The sequence below is a fragment of the Salmo salar genome, chromosome ssa11, assembly GCF_905237065.1.
Source record: "Salmo salar chromosome ssa11, Ssal_v3.1, whole genome shotgun sequence".
Taxonomy (NCBI): domain Eukaryota; kingdom Metazoa; phylum Chordata; class Actinopteri; order Salmoniformes; family Salmonidae; genus Salmo; species Salmo salar.
The window spans coordinates 65,538,367-65,551,413 of NC_059452.1; the positions used below are offsets into that span (position 1 = coordinate 65,538,367).

Consider the following 13,047-nt stretch of genomic DNA (forward strand, 5'->3'; position numbering starts at 1 on the left):
GCAAGCGCAGATAGGATATTCTCTGCTGCTGGCCTGCTCTCCAGGCGCCATCGCATGAGCCTGAAGCCACACTCTGGCCAAACTCGTGTTTCTCAAAAATGAATTCAAAGGCACTGTAGACTGAGCCTAATAAGGCATTTTTCATTGAATTTGTATTTAATTCTAAGTAAGTCACAGCCATTATGCACAATTTATAGACTAGAATGATGTAATACAACAAAATTGTTGTTTAAATGCCGAGGCTTTATGTCCCTATCCGGCTAGTGTCGCACTCGCAAATGCTTCACAATGTATTTCTTTGTAGGTTATAGCCTTGAAATAATTGAAATAATATAGCCTAAATAATTCATTTTTATTCCTTATTAGGCTCCATGTCTTGCTCCTGACCTATTTCGAGTGTTTATATGTTGCTTAATAGTGTAACCTATTTGAAACGATGAGCACTTCTTACATTCACCTTTTCATGTTTATTAAAAAATATTTTATTCAAATCATATGGTTTGGTTTCAATATTTCAAAAGCAAATGGTAGATTCAGGTAGTTTACAAAAATAGATGGGTGTTGATTAACTTGTGATTTTGAAGAATGGAGCGAATTCGGCGCGGCCTTTATTACTTGTGAGCGCGGAGCGGTTTTTAGCAGGGAGGTTGGAACAGATGTGGTGCGCTGGAGTGGCGCGCACGCACCGCGCCATGAGTGATGAGCAGGATTTCCGACTGCTCACATACTCTGATCATGACACATCGTTATGTACTCAAACCTGCAATAACAGAAGCTCAGTGGATGCTAACTGGGTCAAAAGGGTCAGGGCTGTCGGGGGTTTGATTTGTTCATCTGACGACACCGAAGATTTCACCACTGAACCAGACATGGATCATGGAAATTTGCCAAGAAAACATAGAAGGTAATGAAATCCTAGGAAAGTCATACAGTAGGTATATAGGCCTAACTATCATATGACTGCCGTAGAATCAATTCTATCTGTAAATGTATAGAAAGTAACCTGACTGTATTGCCACTACCTGTTCACACCCCGTCCCTGTAATATACAATGTTTTGACGTTTCAATTACATTCGCCCCTTTCCCTTTCTTAAAAAAATCAACCAAACTGATGCTAAAACATGATTGGCCGGTGGGACAGTGAAACGAAGACCCTGAAACATGATTGGCCCGACGGGGCTGTCACAACTTTGATCCTGAAACGTGATTGGCGGTCAGGGATGTCAGTCACTCACAGTGGTGGGGAAGAAGCGGCTGAACTTGAACTTCTTGAGACACATGGAGCAGGTGTAGGTCCCCAGGAAAAGGATGAATGACATCAGAGTGACGTCGGGGACGAAGCCGCAGGCTGGACCAATCAGCTCACCACCATACTTCACACACTGTTCCTTGTCGAGAGACGCCCACGTGGCATTTACCGGCTACGGGAGAAAAACAGACACACACACAGACAGACACACAGACAAAACCATTACATCATGAGTCATGAAGAATCTCCTAAATCCCGGGAAAAACATTTCACGACATAAGTGAAAGAAACACCTTTAGTATTGATTTAACTGAAATCAGTTAATGATAGCGTTGTCCATCAACAATTCACTGCATTGTTGATGGATAACAATGTCATAACCTAATTAACCCACACCAGCTCAGACACATTCCTGTCTGAGACATACTCAGAAATATACACTTCCTTCAGACCTCCGTGACTGAAGATGATATGGCTGTCAGAGAAGAAACACTCAAGTGGCTGCTGCTTACCAGATCAGTATCATTTATCCAGGAAGAGACATCACTATAGAGACCTGTCATATTTCCTGGATGGAAACAAACCACAACAAAAACAATGTCAGTGAGGTCTCCACAAAACCACTTTACGAGTTACTTGTCAAACTATAACATGCATTTTCCTTTGAGTTTTAAGCACTAGCCTTTTGTCTGAGCTGTCAAAAGAGAGAGGTGATGGTTGACAGGCTCAGGTATATGCAGTGTTACTTAACTCCGAGCCCCTGAGGAACATATCTCCCACCAACCATATACAGTAGTGCTGAGCGATTAGTGCTTTTGATGTCGGTTCGAATATAAAAAATAATCAAATTTTTTCTCAACTTTTTTGTTATTTAAATTTGTTATTAAATGCATTAGGTGTGTTGAATCCTGTAAACAATACAGAATAAAAGTCCCATGACGGTAGTGACTGACCATTACTACTTATCACTTATTAACCATAATTTATTCACATTACCTTAATAAAATATATTATATTTTTGTGTATGTTACATTTGTTTTATTTGATGACTTTATTATTTAATTCCAAGTCATCATCTCATCTCTGTCGAGCTGCTGCCTATGATGTCTGACAAAATCACAATTTTAGTAGTTCTTCAAAGTAAATAAGGCATACTTTTATGACTGCTGAATACCAACTATCAATCACTTAGATCATGTATTTTCAGTTGGAGATACTTTGCGAAGCAATTACTCTCTATCCCTCTCGATCACGTGTCTTCTGTCTCTTTTCTCCCTCTCTGTATCTGCTCCACACAGACCAAACAAGTAGGCTCGCAATGGATTATGGTCATTGTAGTTAATTAACACGTTTTCTGTGCTAAACTATGTTGAATATTGGCCTGTTGGAAACTATAATTCCCTACTACATCGTACAGTTCTGGTTTGATCTAATTTATCTCTAGAGAAACTGCGCATTGAGCTCACAGAAAAAAAATAACTAAATGGAATTCAAATAATTTAACAAATTTTGGTCAATTAGTTGTTTAAAAAAAAACGAAAAATAACAGACATTTTGGTTAATCGCTCAGCACTACAACCATAGAAATCTGCCAAGTCACTCACTAAACAGGACCTGGTAAAACTGTTGAGAGAGTACACAGTGATATCTCTTAAGTGGATACATACTTGGAACATATAATTATAATCAGTTTAAATATTCTGGGAAATTGTTTTCTGAGCTATAGGGATGTCAATGGGACGTGAGATCACCGACTCAAAGCTAGAGCAACACTGGCCAAACCACAGAATCAGAAAGGGATTATATATAAATGGGTCAAACCCTCTTCGGTAGCTACACCCTTGTTGTCACCTGGATCATCATCATTAGCACCTTCTGATCGGATTGGTTTAAACTACACAACAGCCAATGAGCTGTGAGCACAGTGCTGATCAGCATACCGTCGTCTGGTAGGGGCATGCAGCGGCAGTCGTACGTTGTGACGTAGTTAGGGTCGTAGTCAGCGTTGATGGGGTTGTAGTGGGCCAGCTTCAGCATCTTCTTGAAGGCATCGTAGATGAAGATGAATGAGATGAGGGATGAAAAGCCCTCCTCCGTGAAGCGGGTGAAGTACTGGACCAGGAAGCTGGCATCTGTGGCAACCAGCACCAGGCAAAAGAAAGCTGACCACAGGCCGATCCACAGCCGGAATTCCAGGTAGTCAAAGTCATTGTCTCTGGAGGGAGAGAGAGAGTGATGGTACAACCATGGTTAGTTAATGTAAGAGTAGGCCAATCCACAACCAGAACTCCAGGTAGTCAAAGTCAATGTCTCTGTAGAGGGAAAGGTGGGAGAGATGGTAGCACATTAATATATTAACCTTTATCTAAAAAGGAAGTCCCTTCTAAGTCACTTGGCCATTCCTATCCCAAATCGATGCTTTGCACAGCATGTACATTATGTGTGTTTTGTGTGTATCAGAGACAGGCAGAAAGATGGACAGAGGCTGTAAGGCCTGCAAACAACACCACTGACTGAGGAGTCACTGAACCCAGTCGTGAAAACAGTGGAAGGGCATGGCGGCTTCAACTCAGACCCTAGCCGTGGAAACATGGCGCCGTCAGCTCAGCTTTGGTAGTCTCCATTCAAGTTATGACATTGAATGAATGTGAATTATTCATAACGGAACATAACCACTCCAGTGTTCTCTGTAATGTAATGCTAGAAGATGGCCTTCTCTCTGGCATGGCAAGGAGGAGGGAAAAAAAGAGCGGAGAAAGAGGAGAGAATTTTGGTCTGGTCTGCCCCGTGTGGGAGCAGGTCTAGACCGGGGTCACATGACCCCATTCAGTGGAGGAAATAGGAAGTAGCGAGCAGGACGCAGCGGGAAATGAAAGGACAATCGGCCTGGCAACGGGACCGCAGGCAGTTTGTTTGTTATTGTGAATAAATCAAGGGACTATTTGTTCCAGAGAATCAGATAGATACAAAAACTTGAGCCCAAAACAATGTGGCCAACCTCTGACTGGAGATGAAATTCATATTGTTTATGTCTATCGTGAGTATTATTTGTATTTTAGTTTTACTTGTTTTATATTGAAGGATACACAGAACCTGTGTAAATAGAAAAGCAATACGCAGCTTTTGCCAGAAGGAGAACTAAACACATTCACATGGTGAATTAGATTGGGGTTTGGGTTTTTAGTGGGCACCATGGTACCCTTGAGCCAGTACCACATACCACTGGTAATCCTCACAACAACAGTCCAACTCTGAAAACAAATACTGGAGCAAAGCAAAACATCCCTAGGGCCATTATTGTTGCTAATTTGTTTAACTTCTATTGAATTCTCTCAGACATATTTCCCCAGTCATAGGAGGTCATTTAAATATGAGAGAGAGAAACAAACGACTGGTGGTGGGTAAGTTGCCAGCCTACTTACTGAGGTAAAATATGAGTTGAATTCATTAGTCCCCAGTCTAGTGGATTTGTTTGTGGCAGAGGTACATCTTAATTCCTTTAATGATTTTGACAGCTTTTTGGGGTTATTTTGGTTCTCTGCAATGTAGTCAGTATAGTACACCCTTTTGGCTTCCACAATCTTCTAAGCCTCATTCCTGAGCCCTTTATATAAAAGGAAGGCCTTATTCCTTCATTCAATGGCTTCAAGGATATCATGATTAAACGAAGGGTTGGCTCTCTGCTTTACTCTAACTTGCCTAATGGGAGCCACAGTGTTAACAACCCGGAGGAACCTACTCTTGAAAGCCTCCCCGACGGAGTATCAATATCTGTGGTACTCATAATGCAAGAAAAATAGAGAGGGTGACACTTACTTGCTGAAGTTGAAGAGGAGCCTTTCAAACACCAGTACAGGACCGGTGCTGCTGAGGATGGTGAGAGGCTGGCCAGCCAGCAGACAGAATATGGCCCCTGTCACTGCCGTGCCCAGGAAACTTTCCAACACACCCTGGAGGACAGGAGAGGAGAGGGACACAGACGGGCTGGTGAGTCAAAGAAACACACATACAGACAGAGATAGAAAAAAAAGAGGCAGATGGAGACGTTTGTCCCAAATCCAGGGAAAGATTAGTCTCCGGGTGGAGTTAGTTAAAGGTCCTAGGTCAAGAACACGGAGTAAACAGCGAGAGTGGCAAAATCCAAACCACTGTTAGATATGTTTAAACCGAGTGGGACTGGACAGGAGAGTGATTGGTGGAGGGCCGAAGGCAGGGTCTGGTTCCAAACTACTGTTCTGGTACCCTACCCTCACAAAAAAAACAAGAGAGCAAAGCTCTTGTCACACTTGGCTTGCCAGGTTACCCATCCACATCGCTCCGGCCAAATGCCACGCCCACTAATGTTCCTTCTCTACAATGAGTCTGGATTTGCTTCCTCCCCGACGACTTCTCAAATGTGAACACATTCAAAACGTTCTGATTAGTCCCAGAAACCAAATGGGTTGAGCCAGAGCTGGCCTACACAGATCCTGAATCATGTCATTTGGACATCAGCCCAAACGACTTCTAGGATAGGAGGTTCAGACTGATGCATGGAGCGATCGATAGAGCAGCAAAATTCAATTCAGGATGAGCTGTATAGGGCCATAAGCAAACAAGATAATGCACATCCAGAGGTGGCGCTCCAAGTGCCTGGTGATTTTAATGCAGGGAAAAGTCTAACCTCATTTTTACCAGCATGTCACCTGTGTAACAATAAGGGAAAACAACTCTAGATCACCTTTACTCCACACAAAGAAGCACATACAGTGAGGGGAAAAAGTATTTGATCCCCTGCTGATTTTGTATGTTTGCCCACTAACAAAGAAATGATCAGGCTATAATTTTAATGGTAGGTTTATTTGAACAGTGAGAGACAGAATAACAACAAAAAAATCCAGAAAAACACATGTCAAAAATCTTATAAAATGATTTGCATTTTAATGAGGGAAATAAGTATTTGACCCCCTCTCAATCTGAAAAATGTCTGGCTCCCAGGTGTCTTTTATACAGGTAACGAGCTGAGATTAGGAGCACACTCTTAAAAAGTCCATGCAACTTATTATGAAGTCCATGCAACTTATTATGCGACTTGTTAAGCACATTTTTACTCCTGAACTCATTTAGGTTTGCAATAACAAATACTTTTTGACACAAGACATTTCAGCTTTTCCTTTTTAATTAATTTGTAAATATTTCTAAAAACATAATTCCACTTTAACATTATGGGGGGTACTGTGTGTAGGCCAGTGACAAAAAAAATCTCAGTTTAATAAATAGCAACCCGGATTATCTGCATTGACCCTTTTTGCACTAACTCTTTTGACGCATCACTTACAATGAGAGCCAAGATGGCCGCCATCAATAAAAGACAATACTGTGGAGCTGTCTTCATCGGCCTGGCCAAGGCTTTCGACTCTGTCAATCACTACATTCTTATCGGCAGACTCAACAGCCTTGGTTTCTCAAACTGACTGCCTCGCCTGGTTCACCAACTACTTCTCAGATAGAGTTCAGTGTGTCAAATCGGAGGGCCTGTTGTCCGGACCTCTGGCAATCTCTATGGGGGTGCCACAGGGTTAAATTCTCGGGCCGACTCTCTTCTCTGTATACATCAATGATGTCGCTCTTGCTGCTGGTGATTCTCTGATCCACCTCTACGCAGACCACACCATTCTGTATACTTCTGGCCCTTCTGTGGACACTGTGTTAACTAACCTCCAGACGAGCTTCAATTCCATACAACTCTCCTTCCGTGGCCTCCAACTGCTCTTAAATGCAAGTAAAACTAAATGCATGCTCTTCAACCGACCGCTGCCCATACCCGCCCGCCCGTCCAGCATCACTACTCTGGACGTTTCTGACTTAGAATATGTGGGCAACTACAAATACCTAGGTGTCTGGTTAGACTGTAAATTCTCCTTCCAGACTCACATTAAGCATCTCCAATCCAAAATTAAATCCAGAATCGGCTTCCTATTTCGCAACAAAGCATCCTTCACTCATGCCACCAAACATACCCTCGTAAAACTGACTGTCCTACCGATCCTCGACTTCGGCGATGTCATTTACAAAATAGCCTCCAACACTCTACTCAACAAATTGGATGCAGTCTATCACAGTGCCATCCATTTTGTCACCAAAGGCCCATATACTACCCACCACTGCGACATGTGTGCTCTCGTTGGCCCTCGCTACATATTCGTTGCCAAACCCACTGGCTCCAGGTCATCTATAAGTCTTTGCTAGGTAAAGCCACGCCTTATCTCAGCTCACTGGTCTCCATAGCAGCACCCACCCCTAGTATGCTCTCCAGCAGGTATATTTCACTGGTCACCCCCAAAGCCAATTCCTCCTTTGGCCGCCTTTCCTTCCAGTTCTCTGCTGCCAATGACTGGAACGAACTGCAAAAATCACTGAAGCTGGAGACTCATATCTCCCTCACTAACTTTAAGCACCAGCTGTCAGAGCAGCTCACAGATCACTGCACCTGTACATAGCCCATCTGTAAATAGCCCATCCAACTACCTCATCCCTATACTGTTATTTATTTTATTTATTTTGCTCCTTTGCACCCCACTATCTCTACTTGCACATTCATCTTCTGCACATCTATCACTCCAGTATTTAATTGCTATTGTCACGCCCTGGCCATAGAGAGGGTTTTGTTCTCTATTTTGGTTAGGCCAAGGTGTGACTAGGGTGGGTGTTCTATGTTCCTTTTTCTATGTTTTTGTATTTCTTTGTTTTGGGTTGAGTATGGTTCCTAATCAGAGGCAGCTGTCTATCGTTGTCTCTGATTAGGAATCATACTTAGGCAGCCTTTTCCCACCTGTGCTTGGTGGGATCTTGTGTTTGTGTAGCTGCCTGTGAGCAGCCCAGAACGTCACGCTTCGTTTTCGTCTGTATTGTTTTGGTGAGTTTCATATTTATTAAACATGTGGCACTCTAAGTACGCTGCGCCTTGGTCTACTCCTTTAGACGATCGTGACAGCTATATTGTAATTATTTCGCCACTAGGGCCTATTTATTGCCTTACCTCCCTTAACCTACCTCATTTGCACACACTGTATATTGACTTTTTCTATTGTATTATTGACTGTATGTTGTTTATTCCATGTGTAACTCTGTTGTTGTATCTGTCGAACTGCTTTGCTTTATCTTGGCCAGGTCGCAGTTGTAAATGTGAACTTGTTCTCAACTAGCCTACCTGGTTAAATAAAGGTAAAATAAAATCAAACAATGCTGCTACCATTTATCTATCCTGTTGCCTAGTCACTTTATCCCTACTTTATCCCTATATCTACCGCAATGACTGTGTACGCCTGCACATCGACTCTGTACTGGTACCCTGTGTATTCAGTGCATTAGGAAAGTATTCAGACGACTTGACTTTTTTGTTACATTACAGCTTTATTCTAAAATGTATTAAATCGTTTTTTCCTGATGAATCTACACACAATACCCCATAATGACAAAGCAACATGGGTAGTTGGTGAAGCACCTTCGGCAGCGATTACAGCTTTGAGTCTTCTTGGGTATGACACTACAAGCTTGGCACACCAGTAATTGGGGAGTTTCTCCCATTCCTCTCTGCAGATCCCCTCAAGCTCTGTCAGGTTGGATGGGGAGCGTTGCTGCACAGCTATTTTCAGGTCAATCCAGAGATGTTTGATCGGATTCAAATCCGGGCTTTAGGTGCTTTTGGCAAACTCCAAGCGGGCTGTCATGTGCCTTTTACTCAGGAGTGGCTTCTGTCTGGCCACTCTATCATTAAGGCCTGATTGGTGGAATGCTGCAGAAATGGTTGTCCTTCTAGAAGGTTCTCCCATCTCCACAGAAGAACTCTAGAGCTCTGTCAGAGTGACCATTGGTTTCTTGGTCATATCTCGGACCAAGGCCCTTCTCCCCCAATTGCTCAGTTTTAAAGTCACCATTGATGAGAAATGGAAACAGGATGCACCTGAGCTCAATTTCGAGTCTCATAGCAAAGGGTCTGAATACTTATGTAAATAACGTATGTTTTTTTTGTTTTAATACATTTGCAAAAAAAAATCGAAAAACCTGTTTTCGCTTTGTCATTATGGGGTATTGTGTGTAGATTGCAAAATATATATATATTTAATCCATTTTACAAAAAGGCTGTAACGTAACAAAATGTGGAAAGAGTCAAGGGGTCTGAATACTTTCCAAAGTATAGCCAAGTTATCGTTACTCATTGTGTATTTATTCCTCGTTATTATTTTTCATATGAATGATCTTTTTTCTCTCTGCATTGTTGGTAAGCATTTCAGTCTTCACCTGTTGTTTACGAAGCATGTGAGAAATGTAATTTCTTTCGACATCATGATATCAATCTGCCGATTCAGCGAATGCTTTATTTCCCCCACCATACAGCTCCAGACATACAAAGAGCTGTTATACAGGCCAATCAGGACAGACAGCCCTGTTCAAGTTCACATTGTGCCATCGTGTGTTTATACTAGCTGTATTTTACACACCATCACCAGGCCTGGGTAGGAGACAATGGACAGATGGGATGCAGGATCATTGCTACGCTGCCTGGAATGTTGTGCACCGATGCTTGGATAGCTATGGCTTCTTGGAAAAGTCAGAGGTCAGGAGAGGGATTCCCTTCCCCTCCCACACAGTGGAGTGAGGTTGGGGGAGGACGGAGGAGATGGGGCATTGATGAGGCTTGCTGAGTAATCTGGATCTGTTATTTCTAGTGGAGCCAAATCCCCTGAGGCCAGCTCTCCTCGGCTCACGCATGCCTGCCTCGACTGACGTAGCTGAGTAAACTCAACCCCATATACATCTCAATAGATTTGAGTTGTCACTTGGACTACATCAAGTCGGCATCAGTCGATACTTGTAAAAATGTGCATTCTTTAATGCATACATATGTTTGCACTGTATAACTATAATTTTTTAGGGGTTCTGCAATCCGTAGTTTTTGTTAATAACTTAATTCTATTGGGCCGTGTAACCCACTGTTTCCCAATGGAGAATACAATAGAAGTTGGGCTCCGTAGTTTTTTATATAAAAAAAAATGTCATTCTATATATCCCCTGCTAAAGCAAAAAAATCTGCCGTGCGATGAAGGGGCTGCTTCTTTTCCGGTTACAAACGGCTTCCTTGGCGGAGGTTGTATAAAATGCTATTTTTATCCAAAACTACAGCACCCAAAGCAAACAACATAGCTATACAGTCCAAACATAGGTACAAGGTACGCGTACATTTTTGTTACATTTTTACAAGTATCGACAGATACCGACTCGATATAGTCGGCGATGCACTCCTCCAAAACTCATCGCAGCTGAACTCCATTGAGATGTTCAGTATACGGAGTTGCGTTTACTCAGCTACGACTGATGCAGCTTGCATTAGTGTGTGGTGGTAGGGGTGGGGGGTTGTGTGTGTGTTTAGTTGTACTCTCCCACTTCATACTCTAACAGTCAACAAGCCGTCTGCATATCTACAGTAAACCAGATCATCCTAGCCAGCAATATACATACACCTGTCTTGGCATATGCCCTTAACACACAGTTAGTGGCAACTGCACAAGTAGAGCGGGGCGCTGTGTCCCAGGTCAGGTTAATTCAACTATAGCCTACATTACAAGATGAGCTATAAGGAGATGTAAAGCAATTTAGATGTAGAAGTTGAGCATTTGCCATGACGGTACTATGACAAGGAGTTTTCCTGACCACGTGACCTGACCAAGAAAAACTCAGTCCCAGTTATATGCTACAACTATGGCCCTGTTGAGGTCACAGGCCAATATCCTGTCCCTCATTACGAATGATTAATATAGTATTTGCCAATGCTTAAATCCAGTTATGCTTATGCAAAAAAATATATCTAATAAATATTTCAACTGATTCTGTTTCACAAAGACATATAAACAGGTGGGGCTCACCTGCATGTTTTCCGTAGCGTCTCCTAGCAACCCTCCGAAGGTGATTGCATTGGTTACGGTGCCCAGGTAGATGAACAAGATGGCGGACAGCGACTGGATGTGAATGGCGTCGTAGAAATCACTGGCGAAAAACGGCAGCTTCCGCTTGATGTCCAGAATGAGGCCGCCGCAAAACCTTAACAATGAAAATGTGACAGTAAAACGTTACATTTATGCCACAAACTCTTTGTTATTGGCAAAGGATTTAAAGACGTAGCCTCGTAAAAGGAGACGGATCGCTACGATCCCCATTCTGTTTTGGTCAGCGTAGCTACTGAATCTGTCTGGTTTACGAGATAACTAAAGATGCTGTCTCATCACAAATCACTGTCTGGCACATAGAGTAACTAAAAGGCAATGGTAAATAGTGTCTTGCTTAGGCCACACACCTGAGGTGTAATTTCCTGGAATTCCTAAGTAAACATGCGTGAAGTTACAGTGCAATAGTAAATAGCTTTGCATTCTGATTTCAGTGAGAGTTGAGGCCCTGCCGAGTGACATTCTATCAATGTACTACATGTTGGCATTGGCAGTTGAAGACACCTCTGTATTGACAGTTTAAGACTGCTCTGTCATTCAAGACTACACCATATCGTACGGTTTAGGCTAGTAGTAATGAGCAGTGTCGTCCTTACTTCCCAGTGTTCATGAGCTCTTCTCCGACATGTCCATGTCCGCCTCCTCCCTGACCCCCGTCATGTCCTGGTGTGTCCCCGTTCATCTGGGGCCCATCCCCTCCACCCCCAGCATTATACTGGTTCTTCCTATACAGACAGACACAGTAGGTTAACCCACAGACATCACTGTCCGACACACATCTGATTGTTTGTGGTCCACCATGAGTGCCCAGTTTGGAGGAAAGAGAGGGAATACTCCAGGTCACTTTTAAAAAGAAACATGCGCAATTTAAGTAATTTCCAGGAACTAGGAACATTTACAGAATTGTTTAACCCTTCTAGGACCAGATGTGTGTGTGTGGCAGTGCTGTACCTCTTGTCAGACGAGGGCAGGGACTTGGGGGGTTCTATCCTGATGTCGGGGTCCCACTCCCCAGGGGGTAGGACAATGACCTCATCCAGGAACTCCTCGATGCCAGCAAGCAGGTCCTGTCTGTCCTTGGCCTTGTAGGCAATGTCATGGAACACCTGACCACAACACAACAGATGAGGAATCATATTAACATTAACAGCAACACACAACCAAACATTTCTTGTTTCACACTTGTCTCTTCCTCATATTGTGACCTGAGTAATTGGATCCTAATCATTATCATCTATTTCTATGTAAAGACTTACAGTATCCCATCTATTTAAGCCATAATCTCTTAATAATAGTATATATATATCTGAATTAGCAGACACTTTTATCCAAAGCAACTTACAGTCATGCATGCATACATTTTAAGTACAGGTGGTACAGTGTTGCGAACCTACTATACTGGCATTACAAGCACCATGCTCTACCAACTGAGCTTATTGCACTGAGAGTATCACTGTAAATCTCAGGCACAGAGTATTGGGCCACTCAGGCCAGGGCAGATCACTCCATACAGGATTTCCCCAGGTGGTTAACCTAAAAGGCTCAGCCCTTTCTGTTTCCATCTACAAGGGCCGGCACCCGTGTCTCACTGGGGCATGGCTCCGGCGGACCAGCTCTCACTTGGGGCCAAAGCCAGGCCACTGGTACTTTCAGCTTTAACAGCTTCTTAGAAAGCAACTGTTTTGATTATGCAGGGGTTGTCGATTCTGCTCTTCACAAGTCCTCACTGACAGCCCTAGCTAGGCAAACACAACTTCCCTAGTATAACTTCCCTGGTACAGTATACACTAAGTGAAACACTGGTGTTACAGTCAAAA

At 42.9% G+C, this 13,047-nt stretch overlaps 1 protein-coding gene across 2 annotated transcripts in view; it reads right to left on the bottom strand.

Moving 5' to 3' along the window:
* Positions 1 to 13,047, bottom strand: part of LOC106562935 (electrogenic sodium bicarbonate cotransporter 1) — a 69,267-nt gene that overhangs the window by 14,286 nt on the left and 41,934 nt on the right. For both annotated transcript variants that reach the window (XM_045689855.1, XM_045689854.1), the window contains exons 10-16: positions 12,182 to 12,336; positions 11,827 to 11,955; positions 11,153 to 11,327; positions 5,067 to 5,200; positions 3,191 to 3,465; positions 1,763 to 1,818; positions 1,237 to 1,422 (exon numbers count right to left, since the gene is read on the bottom strand). In XM_045689855.1, coding sequence (XP_045545811.1) covers positions 1,237 to 1,422; positions 1,763 to 1,818; positions 3,191 to 3,465; positions 5,067 to 5,200; positions 11,153 to 11,327; positions 11,827 to 11,955; positions 12,182 to 12,336 — 1,110 coding nt within the window. The remainder of the gene's footprint in view (positions 1 to 1,236; positions 1,423 to 1,762; positions 1,819 to 3,190; positions 3,466 to 5,066; positions 5,201 to 11,152; positions 11,328 to 11,826; positions 11,956 to 12,181; positions 12,337 to 13,047) is intronic.